The sequence below is a fragment of the Eumetopias jubatus genome, unplaced genomic scaffold, assembly GCF_037043125.1.
Source record: "Eumetopias jubatus isolate StellerSeaLion01/CBP00866 unplaced genomic scaffold, mEumJub1_p1.0 scaffold_8, whole genome shotgun sequence".
NCBI classification, from domain to species: Eukaryota; Metazoa; Chordata; class Mammalia; order Carnivora; family Otariidae; genus Eumetopias; species Eumetopias jubatus.
In genome coordinates, this window is record NW_028274814.1 from 62,623,384 (window position 1) to 62,644,734 (window position 21,351).

At 38.5% G+C, this 21,351-nt stretch overlaps 1 protein-coding gene across 1 annotated transcript in view; it reads right to left on the minus strand.

Annotated features, from left to right (window-relative positions):
* Positions 1–21,351, minus strand: part of ITPR2 (inositol 1,4,5-trisphosphate receptor type 2) — a 499,992-nt gene that overhangs the window by 356,971 nt on the left and 121,670 nt on the right. The window contains exons 10-13 of the mRNA XM_028113213.2: positions 16,262–16,306; positions 4,989–5,140; positions 1,416–1,515; positions 738–898 (exon numbers count right to left, since the gene is read on the minus strand). Coding sequence (XP_027969014.1) covers positions 738–898; positions 1,416–1,515; positions 4,989–5,140; positions 16,262–16,306 — 458 coding nt within the window. The remainder of the gene's footprint in view (positions 1–737; positions 899–1,415; positions 1,516–4,988; positions 5,141–16,261; positions 16,307–21,351) is intronic.

Sequence of the window (21,351 nt, forward strand, 5' to 3'; positions counted from 1 at the left end):
TAGCTTTTTCTTGTTCAAATGTAAAGGTATGTAGCGGACCATCAGGTAGGAAAATATAGAGAGTGCTTGTGTTCTGGTGCACTGAAAACATATAGGCTTTAAAACCACACATGATCAAATCCCCCATTTACATAAAATGAGAATAATGTTCAACTCAGGACTATTTGAAGGAGTAGATAAAATATATTTACAGGACCAATACAAAGTAGGAATGATATAATTGACAGCTATCAGTGGCATTCTCTTTCTCAACTATCTCTAGAACCAGAGTTGAAGAATCGAGGATCCAGTTTCTCTGTGGGAGTTATAAGGGCAAGGTGCTATACCTTGCAGATTGTTTTCTAGTATATTTATTTTGTGGTACAGGAGCAGACAATGTGTCTTGAATAAATAAGAATACAAAAACATAAAACTTCTTTTAGGACTTTTATAACTCTTAAACCCAAATATTAAATAAATATTAAACCCAAGTCTTTTATGAAACATTTAAAAGGAAAGATTGGCGAGTAAAAAAACAACTGTCTTCAAGCCAAGCTAAAATGGAAAAAGTGAATATTCCACCAGATTTTAATGTCACCATTTTCATTCACTCACCATGATTCGCTCATTCGGAAGCAGGTGTGCTGCTATGGAGACATTCTAAATATTCCCTTAGAGTCATTCATTCACTTGAGGTTTACCACAAGAGTTGACAACTGACTCTTGATGATTTAAGAGCCATTTAAAAAGTTACTAACCTCCTTTCATTCTGAGTTATTGTACCATTTTCCAGCTTTTTAACTGTGGTCGCCAGCACTTTATTTGCATCATTGGCAAAGTCTAAGTCTCGGACCTCAGACAACGGGACAGACACAATGGCAAATGCTTCTTTATCTTCTTTTGTTTGGCAAGTTCCAATCTGCAATGTGTTTTTTCCATTCAGATCAGTTGTCTTTTTAAATAACTATGCAGTATTTTTCAGGTCCTAACACATCTTAATACTGTTTAAGAAATATAAGACAGGACTAGCTCATCCACATGCATCTCCCACTAAGAAAGACTGTAGGGATACACAGACTTTCTATGCCCAGTTCCTGCCTCGTTCCCAAAGCCCACCTAGAACCATATCCTCTCACCCTCGCCCTTTGCTTCAGTGTCAACAGAGTAGAGAGAATGCACTCCTGAAATCTTCCCCCCTTTCCTCGTGCTGCCCCTACGACTTGTGTATGTGTGCTGCATCCTCCAGAATCACAGCCTTCCAGCAGCCAAGCCACTTTGTTCAGCTACCTAAGCAGCTGGCAGAATGAATACGTGATGAAATTAATTGCAACAATCTCTAATATTGGTGAAGATGGACTGTAAGGACCGTGTCAATCACCCCCTGATCCTAACCACACAACATCTGGCTAAAAATTAAACCACGCAAGAACATTTACCTTCAACATAACAGGTCTCTCCTCAGCTGTGTCTATGGGGATACTAGTACTTGTTACCCACGTGTTGGTACATAAATGCCTCAACCGGACATATGAGTTCCTAAAAGCAAAATACAAAAAATAGATTATAAAAAATTAGCACATTTACATATTAACATATTTTAACAGTTTCATACATGATATGAAAATATTTCAGACTAGTAATTGCCTCAAGTATAGATCAGTCTGGTTTAAGAAAAAGTTCTGAGTCAAAGACTATTTCAAAGCATGTGGTATTATTACCTAGACCAGTAGTTCTCAAAGTGTGGTCCCTGGCCCAGCAGGATCAGCATCACCTGGGACCTTATTAGAAACGGAGATTCAGGGTGCCTGGGTGGCACAGTCGGTTAAGTACCAACTCTTGGTTTTGGCTGAGGTCGTGATCTCAAGGTCATGAGATCCAGCCCTGTGTTAGGCTTCATGCTTTGGCATGGAGTCTGCTTGGGTTTCTGTCTCTCTCTCTCTCTACCTCTCCTGCTCCCCTGCTCTCTCAGATGCTCTCTCTCTCTCTCTCTCTCTCTCTCTCTCTCTCTCTGGAGTAAATAAATAAATCTTAAAAAAAAAAAAGAAATGCAAATTCTGAGGCTTCATCCCAGGTCTCTGAATCAGAAACGCTGAAGGTAGGGCCAACAGTGAGTCTTTTAGCAGCCTCTCCAGGCAATGCCAATGTGAGAACCACTGACTAAGTAGCCACCTCAGCTAACACTGCTATCTGATCATAGGCCCTTCTGTAGCTTAATCATCTGCATGTAAAAGTATATACAGCCAATCTTCATTATTTGCCGATTCTGTACTTGTGAATTCACCTACTCACTAAAATGTATTTGTAACCCCAAAATCAACAGTCAGGGCATTTTTGCAATCTTCTCAGACATGGACAGAGTGGCAAAAAATTTGAGTCCCCACTGGGCACATTCCCAGTGAGGATGAACAAGGCAATGCTCTGCCTTCTCATTTCTGCTTATACTATAAACAAGCGTCCTTTTTATGGTCTAGTTAGTAACATGTTTCTCCACATTTCTGTGCTTTTTGCCAATGAGCTTGCTGCTTAAAACAGTCCCAAGCATAGGGCTGAACAGCTGTCCAGTGATCCTAAGGACAAGGCTGCAATGTGCCTTATGGAGAAAATGCTCGTGTTAGATAAGCTTCATTCGGGCATGAGTTATAGTGCTGATGGCTGTAAGTTCGATGTTAATGAATCAACAACACATATTAAATAAGGTGTCTTTAAACAAAAATACACCTAACACAAGGTTATGTGGTAGTGACCGATGAAAATATTGTGACAAGAGGCTCACAGGAACCTAACCCCGTATTTCTTCTAGGAACAATGGCTCAGTATTTGCTAATTCAATGTACTGGGGAAAACAAGAATCAACTCTATGTGAACTGTGAGGAAATACCTGAGAAAGGACAGCTAGAACTTCAACCAACTCAAACATTATCATTTTAGTGAATCTTTTATTATCATCATTTCTTTAACAAATACGTGTAAAAATATCTGTTCAAACAAAAGCATTGTGGTAAGTTCTATGCCTCCAAGTTGCTGAGAGTTAGGTAGGAAATATAAGGCATAAATAAATCATATGAGGTAAAAAGCATTAAGGTCAATAAGACGGAACCAAATAAAACAAGGGCCTCCGGGAAAGAGCAAGTCACTCAGCATCATGGTTCTGCTCATTCATAAAGATAGATACAATAGAAACTGAATTTCAAAAATCTAAAATAGCACAAACCAATCCTTGAACAAATAATCAGAAATTTACCACTAATTTACCTCTCATTTGCCACTAAATTTACCTTTAATCAACCACTTATCATGGGTCTGTGCACTTTCTAGTGAAATTCAAAGTCATTTTCTTATGTAAACTTTCTTGGTTAGAGTTCAAGGGGGATGCCATTTTTGCTGAGTTAAAATCTAAAATGATTAAAGTTATAGTAAGGATTGATCAAGATTCCAGTGCTCCGAAGAGAAGGCCAGCAACCTGGATCAGGGAAAACCCTCAGATGGGATCTCTTTATAGGCTTATAACAGTGGAACAGGAAAGCATGAGTGACAGCTGATATAAAGCCAAGACTGGCCAGCATTTCCCATGAACAAGCATAACCAGGAAACACCTTGGGAAGCAAAGTTTCTTGACAGTGCTAGTGCAGTGATCCTCCCTGGAAGTAACCTACACAACGGTGTCTGCATCTTGTATAGGTACCTTCAGTATAACTACTGCCATCTTCCCAAGGCCAAGTACAATAACGCTCTATATAGGACAATTTATTTTTTTTAAAGATTTTATTTATTTATTTGACAGAGAGAGACACAGTGAGAGAGGGAACACAAGCAGGGAGAGTGGGAGAGGGAGAAGCAGGCTTCCTGCTGAGCAGGGAGCCTGATGTGGGGCTTGATCCCAGGACCCTGGGATCATGACCTGAGCCAAAGGCAGACGTTTAACGAATGAGCCACCCAGGCGCCCTATCAAGGACGATTTAGAACCATCCCACTAGATCTATTGATATGGGCAAGACTCCTCCATACACCTAGAGAATGCATCATAGTGCACAGCACAACTGTTGGGAGATAGACAGTTGCAGGGCAAAAAGAGCTTAATTAAAATAATCGAATCCAAGCAAAAGAATGTAAGACATTCTCTTACAGTAAATTCTGGCTACCTCATTACCAGTTCCACTTTCTCACCCATCACTCACTTCGGTCTAGTTGGTTTCCTAGCTGGTCCTTCAGCACACCTAATAAATTTTAAGATTTTTCTGTTTCATGTTCCTGCTGCTTGAAACATTCCTGATGGGGAGAGGCATTGATCTCTCAAAACATTCAGGTCTTTTCTCAAATGTCCTAAATCAGAGAGGCCGTTTCTGAACAGTCATACCTAATACAACTCTCTCTGCAATTTTTTTTTCCAAAGCATTTATATTACCTGGCCTTCTATTTTATGTTTATTTGTCTATTGCCTTACTTCCTCATTTGAATTTAAGTTTGTTCAGTTCCATTCCCGACGCCAAGGGCAATGTCTATTAAGTCCAATAAAAATTTATTGGCTGAATGACTAAATAAATGAACAAATGGATGAATGGATAAATGAATGAATAAAAGAAAGTTGGAATTTGACATAATAGAAATAAATGATATAAGTATTAATAGAAACGCTCCTAGATCATTTTTCATGTTAGTAACCAAAGGCCTTACAAGTAATAAGAATAATTCTTATGAATTTTCAGAATTTCTTTGATCCTGCACATTTTAATTATTTATGAGAATAAAATAAACTATGTGAATCTTCTCACAAAAGAGGCATTATTTTTACACAGTGGTTCTTTACTTATGCTTGCTCCTTTGATATCACAAAAATTCTATTAACATTATATGGTAATTCCTTACCTACCATTACAATTACTCAAAGAAATCTTTTTATTTATTGTATATTGTATATTGTTTATTGTATATATGGCTTAACAATATATATGTGTGTGTATGTATGTGTATATATATATATATATATATATTTTTTTTTTTTTTTTTTTTACCTTGGAACCAGGCAGTCAGCTCTCTGAAGAGTTGTGGCATCCAGTTCAAAAAGGGATGCAATGTCATTTCCATGTGGGACTGACACTAAAGTATACATAATCTTCTCCCCGGCCTGGCGTTTCTTCTTTGAAGTTGGAAGATCTCCATCTCTCTATTGAGGAGGTACAAAGTTATTTACTTTTAGCAGTTTTCTTATTAAATTATCCAATTAATCAGGAGATAAGGTTTAAATCTGTCCATTATTTCTTCATTGGATCATGGAGATGTCTGTTTCACGTCATCCAGAGAGAGCAGGTCAGGCCTGACAGCCCTGGAGGTAATTATTATCAATAGTGATAAGTCACACACTCCTAGAGGGAAGGCTTGATCTGGGCAAATTATCAAAACACTAACAGTCATAATAGTTGTGTTCCCTTACCTTGTCTTAAAACTTAAAACTATTTACATAGTAGTTTTGATCACTCCACATTTAAAAAAACAGAGAAGAAATAGTGTGTAGAATCATCTAGATTTCATAAATTCAAGAATCAACATGGCAGTGTCTCAAAGTTCCTGACTAACTCCCAGAACATAATTGGGAGAGAGAAACATCCCATTTTAAGCTGGCAACCACATAAGATTGGTAATTATATATTTTTACTTGAACAAAGTCTCAATCCCTGTGGAAGAATATGATGCACAAGAAACCAAAAAGTGATACAGCAAAAGTAATACAAGATTGGTAATTACATACATAAATATAATTACTTGCACATATTTATTGAAAGAAATGAAATTTTTAAATGAAAAAAGTAGAGAGAGAGAGAAAAAGTGTCACTGTACCATCACAAGAAGTTGAATTGAAGTAGGGAAGAGAAGGGGTGTTTGAAAGGCAGATGAAAGCAGTCCATGCCCAACAACAAGCAGGTGTTTAATGGCCACTATGACAACGAGATTTTACACCCAATCATTCCAAAACATTCACTTGAACTTCCATCCCAAGATTGGGAATATCATTTCCTTTGCAGTTTCATTCTGATGTCTTCTGAAAATGGTGTGCAAATTGGTAGCACCACCGAACTGTGAATGGGCAGAGGAACCGCCGGGGCTCCTAAGCAGGAGCAAGACTGTTAGGTGCTAAACCTCACATAACCCAGAAGCACCTGGTAGCTCCTGAAATCTTTGACTTATATGTCTTCTACAGAGACCAAAATTCAGAGTTAAATGAAAGCAGAAGTCTGGAAGACTGTCCCCAGGTAGTTTGACCCCCGTAATAGTTGTTTCTAATCAGGAAGTATAAGCTATACTTATTGATCAGGAAAAAAGCACACTTAACTAACTTACAGCATATTTTAAGGGAATGTAGAGATAGAAGGAAAAAAAATGCCAAAACAGAAAGCAAACCATATTTTTGAATTTACACAAAGCTTCTCATGATACCAAAGCCATTGTTGTTCTCACTAATCTTACAACAAAAATTTGAAAGAGAGGAAGATGAATATTATTATTGCCTTCAGACAAAGAGATGAGTGCGGTTACCTACAGTTGACGAAGGATGAGGAAAGGCAAAGAGAGGGGAAAAGGAGAGAAAAAGGAAGGAGGAGAAGGAAAGGAGAAGGGAGCAGTGGGTTGTGGTAGTGAAGGCTCAACCCCAAATTCAACTAGCCACCCCTTAATGCAAGTGAACCAAAGCCAGTGACCTGGCCTGAGCCTCAAATACTCACTGAGTTACTCCTCAAAGGGTAGGAAAGAACTCACAACTAAGAACCTTCCTTAGGGCTCCTGAAAAAATTCTCATGAGTCATGAGACACATTTTCACAGTGATCTGAGTTGAGGGAATGGAAGTCTGAATTGAAGACAAATTCTGTGAGGGACAAAAACATCCTCATATCCTGAGAAAAGAAAATCTAAATGTCTTTAAATAACCCAATAAGAGTAGCCTGGTCAGACAAATGAATTGGGGGAGATGACTGCTCAGGTAACATAAAATTAGGCTTCTGAATCTTGAGATTGGGAAGGCTCTTTAAAGACCATCTGTGAGCTAAGAGTTCTTCCCAAATAAATTTCTGACAGTAGCTACTCAAGTGAAATTCTATCATTTGGATTTTATTCTTCTGGGTCTTGAAAACATTTGGTTTCATTTTAGTTATTCCCTACTGAAATTTGGAGAGCCTTTGTACAGTTCTGTTTATTTCCTGCATTTCAACCCTCAAAATGGATTAGGAGGAAGATCCTCAAGGAAAGAGAAATAGAATGGAAAGGTAGAAACAGGGCAAAGGAAAGGGAAATGAATGTGATACTCTAGAAGAAAAACAGGAGTATACAAGAGAAATACAACACTAAGGACACCACTCCTGAAAGAAACAGCTAATAAATTAGTTTTCATGAAAACCAGTTTCTTCTGCTCTGTGAAAGACACTGTCAAGAGAATGAAAAGACAAGCCACAAATGAGGAGAAAATATTTGCAAAAATACTTATCTAATAAAGGACTGTTACCCAAACCATACAAAGAACTCTCAAACTTCAGCATTAATAAAACAAATTCCCGGGCGCCTGGGTGGCTCAGTTGGTTAAGCGACTGCCTTCGGCTCAGGTCATGATCCTGGAGTCCAGGGATCGAGTCCCACATCAGAATCCCTGCTCAGCAGGGAGTCTGCTTCTCCCTCTGACCCTCTTCCCTCTCGTGCTCTCTATCTCTCATTCTCTCTCTCTCAAATAAATAAATAAAATCTTTAAAAATAAATAAATAAAACAAATTCCCCCATTTAAAAATGGGTTAAAGACCTGAACAGACATTTCACTGAAAAAGACATACAGGTGGCGAATAAACATATGAAAAGATGCTCAGCATCATATGTCATTAGGGAGTTGCAAATTACATAATGAGATGCCACTCACAACAATGAGCTAACCACACACACACACACACACACACACACACACACACACACACACACACCTATTAGAATGAATAAATCCAAAACACTGAGGACTCCAAATGCTGACAAGGATGTGGAGCAACAGAAACTCACTCATTGCTGGTGGGAATGCAAAATGACACAGCTACATTGGAAGACTGTTTGGTGGCTTCCCACAAAACAAAACATAAACTGTACCATATGACCCAGCTATCATGCTCCTTAGTATTTACCAAAATATGCACACAAAAACTTGGAAATAGATGTCTATAACAGCTCTACTTGTCATTGCCAAAACATGGAAGGAACCAAGATGTCCTGCAGGAGGCAAATGGATAAACAAACTGTGGGACATCCAGACAATGGAATATTATTCAGTGCTAAAAAGAAATGAGCTATCAAGCCACAAAGACATGTCAGAACCTTAAAATGTATATTGCCAAGTGAAAGAAGCCAGTCTGAAAAGGCTACCTACGGTATGATTCCAACCATATGACATTCCAAAAAAGGCAAAACTATGAAGACAATAAAAAGATCAATGGTTGCCAGGGAGTAGAGGGGAGAAAGGAATGAAAAGACAGAGCACATAAGATTTTTAGAGCAGTGAGACTATTGTGTATGATATTATAATAATGGATGCATGTCAAATGATGGCTACTTTCATCAAAACTCAGAGAACTCTGTACAATGCCAAGAGTGAACTCTAATGTAAACTACAGATTTTGGGTGGTAATAATATGTTCAAGTAGGTTAATTAGTGTAACAAATGTGCCACTCTGGTGCCAAATGTTGGTATGGGGGCAGCTGTGTGGGGGCAGGGGGTATATGGAAACATGTACTTTCCACTGAATTTTGCTATGAACCTAAAACTGCCCTATTTTTAAAAAAAAACAGGATGAGAGAAAATATTTGTAAGTCATATATCTGATAAGGTATAAAGAACATTTACAACTCAATAATAAAGACAACCCAATTAAAAAATTGAGCAAAAGATTTGAATAGACATTCCTCCTAGAAGACATTCAAATGGCCAATAAACACATGCAAAGATGGTCAACGTCATTACTAATTAGTAAAATGAACTAGGACAGCTATAACCAAAGAGACAGACAATAACAAGTGTTAGTGAGAATGCAGAGAAATTTTAACAGTCATATATTGCTGGGGGAACATAAAATGGTGTGGCCATTTCAGAAGAGTTTGGCAGTTTGTCAGAACGTTAAACATATGACCAATAATTCTAAGTCTTAGGTACCTATCCAAGAAAAATGAAAATATATTTCCACCCCAAAACTTGTCCATGGATGTTCACAGCAGCATTTATAAAAGCCAAGATGTGGACACAATCCAAACGCCCATCAAATAATGAATGGATAAACAAAATGCAGTATATAAACATTATGCTAAGTGAAAGAAGTCAGACACAGAAGTCCACATATTCTATGAGCCCATATACGAAATGTCCAGAATAGACAAATCCTTAGAGAGAATAGATTCATGGCTGCCAGGGCCTGGGGGAGGGGAGGAGGGCGAGTGACTGTTAATGGATTTAGGCTTTCTCCTGCAGGAGAAAAATAATGTTGTAGAATTTGATAGTGGCTATAATTTTGGAGCTCTGTATTAAAAACCACCGAGTTATATATTTTTATAAATAGGAGAATTTTATGGTATGTAAATTATATCTCAAAGTTGTGGAAGGAAGAAAGGAAGGCAGAAAGGGAGGGAGGGAGGAAAAAAGGGAGGAAGGGGAGAGGAAAGGACAGGGAGTGGGAAGAGAAGGAGGGAAGAGAGGGAGAGGGGGAAGGAAAGAAAGAAACGGAAGGAAGGAACAAGTGAACGAACAGACTAACTCTGAAGGATGCTGTTTCACTGATGTCTGCCATGTAGCTCAACAAGAAAATTCAGGGGTTATACTAAGATATGGATGGCAAAGAAGCATTTTGCCTGGAACATAATGGTGACACAAGAACCACACTTCTGCCTGGCTGCAAATAGCTAAAGCCAAGAAAGCCTCAAGAAGTTCTATAGAATCCTCTTATAAAGGGCCCAGGAGAATACCATTTGCAACTAGGAAATCCTTCTCAATGGTAAAAATGGTGGTGCCATCTGATATTGAAAATGATAATGACTATGATGAAGAAGAAAACCAAGAGAGGAGGAAGGGGAAGGTTTAAGAGGAAGTGATAATTCTAAAAGAAAGAAGAGGAAGTTTGCTTTAGTTATAATCCTCATAAGATGAAAACTTGAGGAGAAACAGACCAGATGAATTACAGTCACAAAGAAATATCATAAGAGAACTGGTTTTTACACTCTACAGTGCTACTGCAGCCAAAAGAAAGAACCACCAACATAATGAATATTAATTAATACATGTGAGAAAAGACTGCTTCCTAACATAGGAACACAGAAATAATGGATAAGATCAGTCAATTGTAGAAATAACCCAAAGGATTTTTTCGAATAGGTAGGCAAAGGGATTTGAGAACAAGTGGCTTCAGTGGTTTATTAGAAAGGCACAAATAAAATATGACTTTAATTAAGGAAAATAAAATTTAATCAATTATATTGAACCATGTTTGAAGAAAGGCTTTATTAATAGAAGATGAACATGTAACCTAAATAAATAGAGATTCAGTGAGCAGGATTTGGCAGTTTCTCTCATCATTGCTAGTGCAGATGCAAAAAATTAATATTCTGGTCTTTTCAGAGGAATACCATATCCCTAAAAAGAATATGTGTCATCTACTTTCGTGAGCCTCCTGCACACCAATCTTCTAATTATAACAGCTTTTGCTACAGATTTTACTTCAAGGAAAATGCACTAACTAACCCAACTTAGATTTACTTAGCAATTGAAAGTTGGCATTGTGGTTTATACATCAGTCACTTGTAAGTTCATTTAGTACAAGTCAATCCTACTGTATATACTCTCCTTTTGAAATGTTCATAAAATAAATTTTCTAGCCTTATAAAAAGAAAGCAGATCCAGGTTCCTAGATTGTCCTCCTACTCCACCCCCCTTTGGTAATACATAGGTTCCCAACTAAAGTAGTCAGGAACCTCTCTGTTTTGACACTCTTATAATGAACAATAACGTTTTTTTCCAAACACAGAAAAAAAACCCATTTATTAGGGCTAATTAAAAGAGGTCACTCTGAATTACTCATACTATTTAAGACCTATGGTTTAATTTTAATTACATAGGATAAGTGGAATGTACCACAACACCCCTAAATAATTTGCTTAGGTCCCTGGGGGAGGTGGGGGAGGTGGGGGAGGAAGAAGATTTAATGAATAGATAAATTCCATTTATAAATAGTATAACAATTATTTATGGGTGAAAAGAATTTCTAACATCTTTTGCAGTTTTTTAAAGCAGTGCTATACATTTTGCTTTTAATCTCTTATACTCTGCTAATTTGCTTAACAAACTCCCCTTCATAAACAGTTCCACAGTAAATTTCAAGACAGCCCCTCAAAATTTGTAAACAATAAAACATGAATGATGAGTTGTAAATATATAATTTTTAAATGTATGGATCAAGCTTCAATCTATAAGAAAAATTAGTATTATATTCCTATAATATGAAGGCAGTTCTGTTCAAAATTGTGTGCCGGTGGCTTTTGTTTGTAAACCCGTATCTTTTTTTTTTTTTAAGTAAGAAACAAGACACACACACACACACAAAAAAAAACAAAACAAAAAAAAGAAAGAAACAAGACACACACAATTACAGAAGCAAAATGCCTTCCCTTCTCGCATCATGAAAATACATTTAAGGTCCAAGAGAGCTTAAGCAGGTGTTAGATTTAATATCAGGTAGCTACCCAAAACCCTCAATTTAGGGAACGCAGAGTCTCAGAATGTTAACCTAGTCTGCTGGGCTCTTATAAAACTGATGTTTTCTCTTGGAAGGAAAGGCACACAGCCTCTCGGGTTATACAAGTCAAAAAACCCCTTATGAAAAAACAGCCGAGTAAATGAATGGTTCTCCCGGCTTCTCCTGGCTTCTCCCACCTGTCCTGGGCCCTGCCAGAGGAGGCACAGCCCTTAGCCTCCTATAACACCTTCTCTGTTGACTCATTTGTGAGTCATCGAATTTTTAGCAGAGACATCACGTTGCAATTCTGTTGCTGGGAGCCAGAGACATTCTGTAAGAAAGAACGTATATGCATTTTCGGGGCTGATGCAGACCCACATGCGGCCACAGCCAAGGCAGCATCATGACGTGCAGGCATCTGTGTTTTTGGTAAGACCCTCCAGGGCTCTCACGGCTGACTTTATGTAACAGACAACCCTGCCATTTAAAGCTGCAGATGCTTCTTCTCTTGCCTGGTTCCTTAAGATTCTGTTACTCTTTTTTTTTTTTTTTTAAGATTTTATTTATTTATTTGACAGAGAGAGACACAGCAAGAGAGGGAACACAAGCAGGGGGAGTGAGAGAGGGAAAAGCAGGCCTCCCGCAGAGCAGGGAGCCTGATACAGGGCTCGATCCCAGGACCCTGGAATCATGACCTGAGCCAAAGGCAGACGCTTAACAACTGAGCCACCCAGGCACCCAAGATTCTGTTACTCTTAAACTCATTCCTACTATGACATTTTTCCGTTCTTTTCCTTATCACCTTACCACTGATGAATATAGAGTATAAACTCAAGGAAATTTGGGGGTCTTTGTTCAAAATCAGGTCCCCCCCACCACTCTCTCCCAAAAAAAGTCTATAAAATAGAATCTTCCAGTACATTTCAGCCAAGTATCATGGTTCCTAGAACACCGCTATTTATGTAAGTCTATACACAAAGACTGGTGGTTCTCCAATGGGCAGAGAGTCTGGACCCCAGGGGGGACCTTTGGCAATTTCCAGATGCATTTTTAGTTGCCACAACTGAGAGCAGGGTGGACCACAACTGGTATCTAGTGAGCAGAGTCCATGGATCTGCTAGACCTCCGACAGTGCCAAGGACAGCACCCCACAGCAAAGAATTCTCCGGGCCAATCTATCGGTATTGCTGAGCTTGAGAATCCCCAGCATAGACAAAGACACTCCCTTGAAAACTCAGATCACATTCCACCTCAATATGGTAATGTGAAAATGGGTGGTGTTATTCCAAAAAAAAAAAAAATCCCCTTCAAAGAGCCATTTGAAAAGATGCAGCCTTTCAAGGAGAAGGAACTAATGACTGTCAGGTCCCCAGCTGGGCTTGACACAGTTCCAATGTTTACAGGGTCCCTGTGGATGCTGTACATTTGTAAGATTGGAAATAATAGGCTCCTTTGTAGAATAAATACAGCAATTTGGGTTAATGGGAGCTCTGACACACACCGCCTCATTTCAGTGGCACCATGCATTAACCTTTGAGACTTCAAAAGTGGAAGGCAACATTTTGATAAAGGTTTCTAAATTACAGGAAAAATATTAACTGGATATTAAATAGACAACATAAAGGAAAATTTGGAAAGAAAAATAATTAGCATGGTCACAGTGAACTCAGTGTTACTGGAACCCAGATCTGAGGTGAGATAGCATTCTGTTTGGGGAAATTGATTTCACTTTTCACACGCTAAGCTCTAACTGCTCCTTTGTTTTCTTTTTTAGGCAGAAACATAATTATTGCTAGGTGGCAAATGGTCTATAAAATGAGAAGCCATATTATTAGCTTTACTGTTCCATATTTTCAGTTTTATTTACTTTCAAGCTAGGGATTAAGGATAGGGAAAAAAATGAAATCAAATGTCTCCAGTTGGACCTCTCTCTGAGATGGCAATGAGATTCAGCCATAAACTTCTAGGGCAAAGCAGACGCACCTGTGTTATATGCAATGAAAGTACTGCTGGTAACAACAGCCTCACAGAAAAGTGCTCTTTCTCACTTTTAGAGGTGGATGAAGAACTTGTATTTCAGAACATAAAGGAAAGAAGTCTATGAAGTCTAACTAAAAGCTCAATGGACACAAACAGCAAACTTCATGGATTCACTACTTATATTCCCTGAGCTGCTTCATAAACCTTCCTACTCTATCTCTCCCACTCAGTTCTGCCCAGAAGCATCAGCAGCATCACCAAATAGTATGTAGCTGGAAGGAGATAAGCAAAGAGATGTAATTTAATTACACAATTTGAAGCTTTGGGGTGATGCCCTTCTGATAGAAACAACGTACATTTTTAGCCTACCAGCATCTTTTATTCAAAGAGTTTCCTTTTATCTGATTGAATGTTAACCTCATGGCATATAGGTGACGTACACAGGGCAAACATCCTCATCCCATCATTCGGGTAGGAAACAGAGTCTCAGGAAAGGCTATCTGACATGTCCAAGGCTGCACAAGTCAATGGTGGTGCAAGAAGTAGAACTCCCCTGGTTCTATACAACACGGAAGTCACGTAGAATATCATAAATAAAGATCTTGAGAAAAAGAAAAAGCAACCCCTGACATCCGATGGTTGGCCTGGTATAATCAGGCAGGCTCAGTGTGGCCAAGGGCACCCCGACGCTTGCGGACAGGCCACACTGTCCTCCGGTGAACATGCATGATTTCACAGAACATTGACATCAGACATGGCTGCTCCATAGTCATGTCTGAACACCAACAAAATGTGAAGGTTGTCCAAGCCATAAAAACTATCTAAGATCCCTCTCCCCTAAAATGAGTGCTGCTTCTTTAGCACTTACAACCTTAGCCTGGCTCTCATCTGCCCTCCCTATAGATAAAATGTATTAAGATACTTCCTCTTCCTGACAGCATTCATTCCTAGCTACAGTAAGCCCCCCTTCCTTAAATCCTCCCAAAACCATCTTATACAAGCCCAAATCCTACCATAGGTTCTTTCTAACACCCTCTGAGAGGCCCCACAGTTCCCGGGGCTATAAGTGCAATGCGTAATTAATTCCACTTGCTCAAGATCATGTGCGTTCCTGGTGGTCTTTGGCCAGAGACCATTGATCAGCTTATAGCAAGAACCAAAGACTCAGCTTTTTTTTTTTTAAGATTTTATTTATTTATTTGAGAGAGAGAATGAGATAGAGCATGAGAGGGGGGAGGGTCAGAGGGAGAAGCAGACTCCCCACCGAGCAGGGAGCCCGATGCGGGACTCGATCCTGGGACTCCAGGATCATGACCTGAGCCGAAGGCAGTCGCTTAACCAACTGAGCCACCCAGGCGCCTAAAGACTCAGCTTTTAAACATGGTTATGGATGGCATTTTTCTAAACCAAAGGAAAATAAGAACACAACAATCCTGGGCTAGCTATTTGAAAACCGAGGAGAGAAGAGTCCACACAGGGACATAAAACTGAATTAGAAATGAGTGATCCAACCGATCTAACAAGCCTACTTCTGTGTTTAGGGACATTTTGACACAAATTAAAGTTTTCATTGGGCCAATGACTTGATACTTCGGCTTTATTTCTATTTTAAACCTGACAGATGGAGAAAGAAGTCAAACAGGATTGACTCAGGTCCAGAAATTCTGATTTGATTCACCTCCCCCATATCAATATCCTCATAAAACACAAAGCTGAGAGCCAATGCAAAGACAGAAGTCATTTCAGTTAAATATTCCAACCCATTCTGCCGAAGGGTAGAATTTTGGATGATGCAGTAATAATTCTTAGCAATTCCAAAAGAGACTGCTAAACTCCTAAGAAAATTAAATTATAGACTGTGTCTATTTTACATTAAAATATCTAGCTAAATTGCTAAAATATATAGATATATAGATGTGTATATAAATCCAGCCCATCAACCAGCTTTTGTCTGTATCACATCAAATAACCTCAATTTCAGAATTTTCTATTGAATTAAGTCATGTTGTTGTCATACAGTCATCTTCTTTACAAACGACGATAAAAGATCAGACTGAATAATAATATATATCTTAATGAAAGTTGGCTTTAAAATAAGATTGAGATTTTCTGACTAGCATGCTTTAGAATATCAGAAAAATCAGTCATACAATTGTTTGATGCCTCAATTGCTCCCCATAAACAGAACCCAAATTATTTTCAATCAGAAAGGAGTGTCCTGTTGTCCTCTTTTAATATCATGCCATAATTCAATTTCTCCTTCCTAACTTCTACGCACCCTGAAAACTAAACCTAGACCCACCATATCTCCCAGATGCCCACCGCCTTCAGTGCTCTATCATAAATGGCCTCCAAAGTGCTAGAAATCTCCCTAAATAACCATTACTGGACATCTTTTTATAATGTAAGCCATGTCGTCATTTACTTTTTATCTGTGATCCATAGCCTCTAGTCTGAGAATCTCTCTCAGAATCCCTAGTCTTCAAATTTTCTATTAACATCTCAATTTGTTCATACAAAATATAAACAATATATTTGGAGTTTGTTGGGGAAAAAAAACGATTTCACTCACCACATTTTTTCCTTCATTTTGAGCATCTCGATAATCAGGATTAAGCTAAAAAACAAAACAAAACCAGTTTTGAATCTCTATGAAAAGCACATTAACAAGACCAATGATCTTTAATTCAGTTCACTATTGTATCCTTAACTAAATTCAAAATTAAAAAAAAAAACTAAGAAAGAAACCATTACTAAATAGTACAATTTAAAACATTACTTTCAAACTCTAATTGCAGGAGACATGAGCTAAAATGCCATGTTTATGGCTTTTGTTTATATTAGAACAGTTGACATCTTTGAACAAGTGAAAGCTGACAATCTCACATCCTCCGAGGAAGTCTTCAAGAGAATTTATCATGTTGCCCACCACAAAATCTGCCATTCACCAATAACTCAATTTTTAAAATTGGACCAAAAGAGAGTCTTCGTAACAACGATTTAAGATCATGTTGCACACGCTATATACACAAGAAAAGAAAAATCAAGCAAAAGAAGAGCTATCTATCAGATATGAAGGTTAATGCATGAGTGCTGTGGGGTTTGGGGGTCACTCCAATAAAGATGGATAAGCTCTGGATATGCCGAGTGTTGGCCCGCACATTTCCAGCTGGCCAGAATCCATACTCCCGACTCCCACCTGATGACACAGTCCCAAAAAGATGTCTGCATTGTACTGAAATGACTAGTTCATAATTTGTAAAACAAGAGACTTATAAGGAAGGTGTTTTTCTCTAAATAATGAGTTGTTCACTTGATTTTTACTATTTTAATATGAATCAGTTGATGTCTATAATATGTAACCCCAGGCATTAAAGTCACCATTTAAATTGTAAGGTCAAGAGTCTTTCTCAGAACGACACTTGACTAGTAGCTCTGAGGAATGTCCTCTCAACTTATTACTACATGTCAGTGAAGGTGCTGCAAAGGATCAAAAGCAAAACAGAACAAAACAAAAAAAAAAGTCTGAATCTCATGGAAAACTAAGACTGAAAAACAACCTAAACCCAAATCTACAATGAACTGTCAGTCTTCACAAAGCAGCTGGTGCTGGGGGAGAAGCAGACACGTCCCCAGTTTTTCCCTCCCGGCATACCTCCACCTCACTTCAAGCGAACAGCCTTGTGAGCACATTTAAGGTACGTGCTGTGGCTGCCACTGTTTGTCCATTCTCTCAGAGACCCCGAGTGTTTGCCCACCAAAAACCCACACAGAAGTGTGTGCCGCTGAGGAGCCCTTGTTAGACTAAGCAGAAATCTGTCTCCCCAGGACTCCCATCCACTGTGCCACTACCTCTGTCTTCTCATGACCACAGAAATGGAACAAAGCTCAGAAAACAAATGGGCAGAGAGTCAAGGGGGCAGATAATAGCAGAGGGCTTTCCGAGAAGCACTTCCTGAAGAAAGAGAAGAGCAAGAACAGTGGCTTCATATGCGGGAGTTAGACTGCCTAACACTGTAGAAATAGCAAAGGGGTAGGAGAGGGAAGTAAGGGTCACAGAGCCCAGGCAGGCAGAGTTGCCATGCATGGGACCTGGGACCTACAGTGGCAGTGTGTCCTTCAGTGGGCCCTACAGCTGAAGATTGAGAAAAAGGATCACGAATTTTAAAAAATAGAACAAAATGACCATCCACTCAACCCATCTGGTTCTGCACAGAGCCCACTTGTCTGAGGATAGGAAGGAAGGAAACAACATAGGACTGATTAAAAAGCATATTATAAGGGGAAATTCTTTTCTCAGAGTCTTTCTGAATATTTTCTATGGTATGATGCAAAATCGACTTTTAGGAAATGGTTTGACATATTCAAGAAAGTGTAAGTAAACATTTCCTCTATGTAAAGACAACAGAATAAAATGAACAGCTGAAAATACAATACAAAAATAATGACATAAATAATAATATACAAATATCAAGAATTATAAAAAGAAATGAAGAAGGATTTCACTAAAAATGAAAACACGAATACAAAATTAAACTCCATGTTGGCAGCAATAAAAAGCACATTTGATGCTGCAGGAAATGAGTGATGCAAAGCATAAAAAACTGAACAGCCATCTCTCAATACAGAGGAAAGGTATAAAGAAACAAAAATTAGGAAAAAGCAAGTAGTCATGGAGGACCAGAGAAGGGCCTATCAATTAACGGATGACGGGTGTACTGAAGAGGAAGAGTAAATTAGTGGAATACAAGCAACGATCAAAAATAATACAAAACAAAGCTTTGCTCAGCTGAAGAACTGTGTATGCAGAGGTTACCATACCCCAGGAAAATCAACTAAAACGGACAGACACATTCATTTAAGGACAATGAGCAGGGGCAACAAAAGGGAAACAAGGGTAGGGACATAAAATAGAGCCAGAAATTAGGTTTAGACAAAAATGCTTACCATGTTACCAGAAGAATGGATAAATAAAAATGTGGCATATTCAAACAATGGAGTACTACTCAGTAATAAACATGATGAGCTGCTGATATAGCAACAAGGCTGGATCTCAAAAATATATACAACAGAATATTGTTCAGCTATAAAAAAAAGAATGAAATCCTGTCATTTGCCACAATATGGATGGACCTTGACAACACTGTGCTAACTGAAGTAAATCTGAGAAAGACAAATAGTGTAAGATCTCACTTATCTGTGGAATCTAAAACAAACTGAGCTCATAGGTACAGAGAACAGAGTGGTGGGTTGCCAGAGGTGGGAGATGGGGCATGAGTGCAATGAGTGAAGGGAGTCAAAAGGTACATACTTCCAGTTATAAGAAAATATGTCCTGAGGGCACAATGTCCAGCATGGCGATTATAGTTAACAATACTGTACTGCATGTGTGAACATTGCCAAGACAGTAGATCTTAAAAGTTCTCATCCAATAATTACGTGTGGTGATGGATGTCATCTAGACTTAACTGCAGTAATCATTTCACAATATACACACACACCAAATCATTATGTTGTACGTCTAAATTAATAAAAGGTTATATGTCAATTACATATTAATTTTTTTAAATATTTTAAGTGGAAGAAGCCTGACACCATACGACGCCATTTACACCAATTCTAAGGTCAGAGAAAACTAAACTGTGGTTAAACAAACCAGAAATTGAGGGCTGGAGTGGGGAGGTACAAGGGAGGGGAGTGGATAGAAAGCAGAACACAGCCCAAGAGTCACATGACAGGAGTCTCTCAAGTTTTAGAACTAACAATGGGAGGCAGGGGAGAGGGCAAGAAAAGGGGAATCCAGTTACAAATTGCCCCTTAGTGCTAGGCCAGCAAGTGGGGAGATCTGAGGCAGAACTTTCTTTTTCTTTGGAGATACGTATCTTAGGCTCCTTAAATTCCCTTGAATTACAAATAAAAGAATTAATTCCAAAACAGGCTTATTCTTGCCCTTGGAATCCAAGAGTGAAAGGTAGAAAGCCAAAAAGATAGGGAATTAACTGGTCTCCTGTGTACTGATTAATCAAACACAAAACGACACACTTTTCCTTGATAGTAATGATATTTCCAGCAAAGTGCCCAGGAGGGGTTTGTCCAGCTATTTTAGTCACGCATTACTGTTTTGCATTTTTTAATTTGTTTTCAATTTGAAGAATTCAGATGTTTTTTCAAGTTAAAAAAATTGCCATACTAAAATTATAGCTAAGTTATTTCCAAAAGATATGCAGCATGTTTAGCCACGGATAAATCTCATGGTCAAAGTGTTCATTCAATAAGCATTAAGAGTAGTTGGCCACAGACACTGTGAAGGGAATTCATGATGGAGACCATGATGTAGCCTACATAAAATGTGTAAAGGAACAGGAATTAACATACTTAGGTCAAACACAAAATCATGTATGCCCTCTAAAATGGAAGCTATATTCCATCCCAAAGACAACGCTACTTTCCGAAATTCAGTCTTCCCATATTTCACCCACTTGGGGTCACCCATTTCAATCCCCAAGGTCAATCCCCCAGGGAAGTCTGGAAACTGGACTCCAGGCTCTGCCCTGGGAAGAGATACCCATGAGCTTTAGGAAAGGTCACCTAACCTTGGAACTCAGGGTCCTCAGCTGTTAAATGAGAAAAGTCTATAACCAAAGCTTAATCGTACTAATTATATGTCATTAAATTTTATATATTCATGTCTTTGGCAACAATACTAAAGATGGTGCTGATCAGTTAGATTTTGCCTCATCTTGTGTCTTTCTGGCTGTAATGTGTTTTTTTTTAAATAATTAATATGGAGTTATTGCTTCAGTAAATTCATCAAAGTGATAATAATAATGAGGAGAAAGAGGCAGAAGAGGAGGGGAAGCCACCCAAATATATCTATGCCTATATAAACTCACCAATATTAACCGAAGACCAAATAAATATATGCTTTAATATGTTTTAATTATACTGCTGCTTTCCTTCTCTGAATATAAGAGCAGTAATTATTAAAGTAATTAGACTAAGGATGAATCAAAAATATATTATTTCTAAAGAAGGGGTAAAAAGACATGGTCATGTGAAGATTCCAGAATCTTTTAGGACTTTATTTTTTTTTAAAGATTTTATTTATTTATTCATGAGAGACAGAGAGAGAGAGAGAGACACAGAGGGAGAAGTAGGCTCCCGCAGAGCAGGGAGCCCGATGTGGGACTCGATCCCAGGACTCTGGGACCATGACCCGAGCTGAAGGCAGACGCTTAACCATCTGAGCCACCCAGGCACCCTCTTTTAGGACTTTAAAGGAAATATTTCTTTATGTTAAAAAATAAATTATAAATCTGGCATTAGAGAGAAAGATGTTTTTTCTTTCCTCCTTGAAGAGACCTAATATGCTTTTCAATCATTTATTCAACAAACATTAATAGACCATCTATAATGGGCAAAGCATTGTGGCATACGGTATTTTAGCAAAGACGAAGAGAGTATGGTCCCTGACCACTGGACGTTACAATCTAGGAAGGAAAATAAGACATAAATACAGTCAGCTGTAATATAAAATAGAATATGTGACAAGAGGTATAAGACAAGAATGAATAATTTATAAATAATATAGGTCAGAGGAACGAGGGATCTGTGGTGGGCAAATTTAGCCAAGAATTATTCATAGAGGGGTGCCTGGGTGGC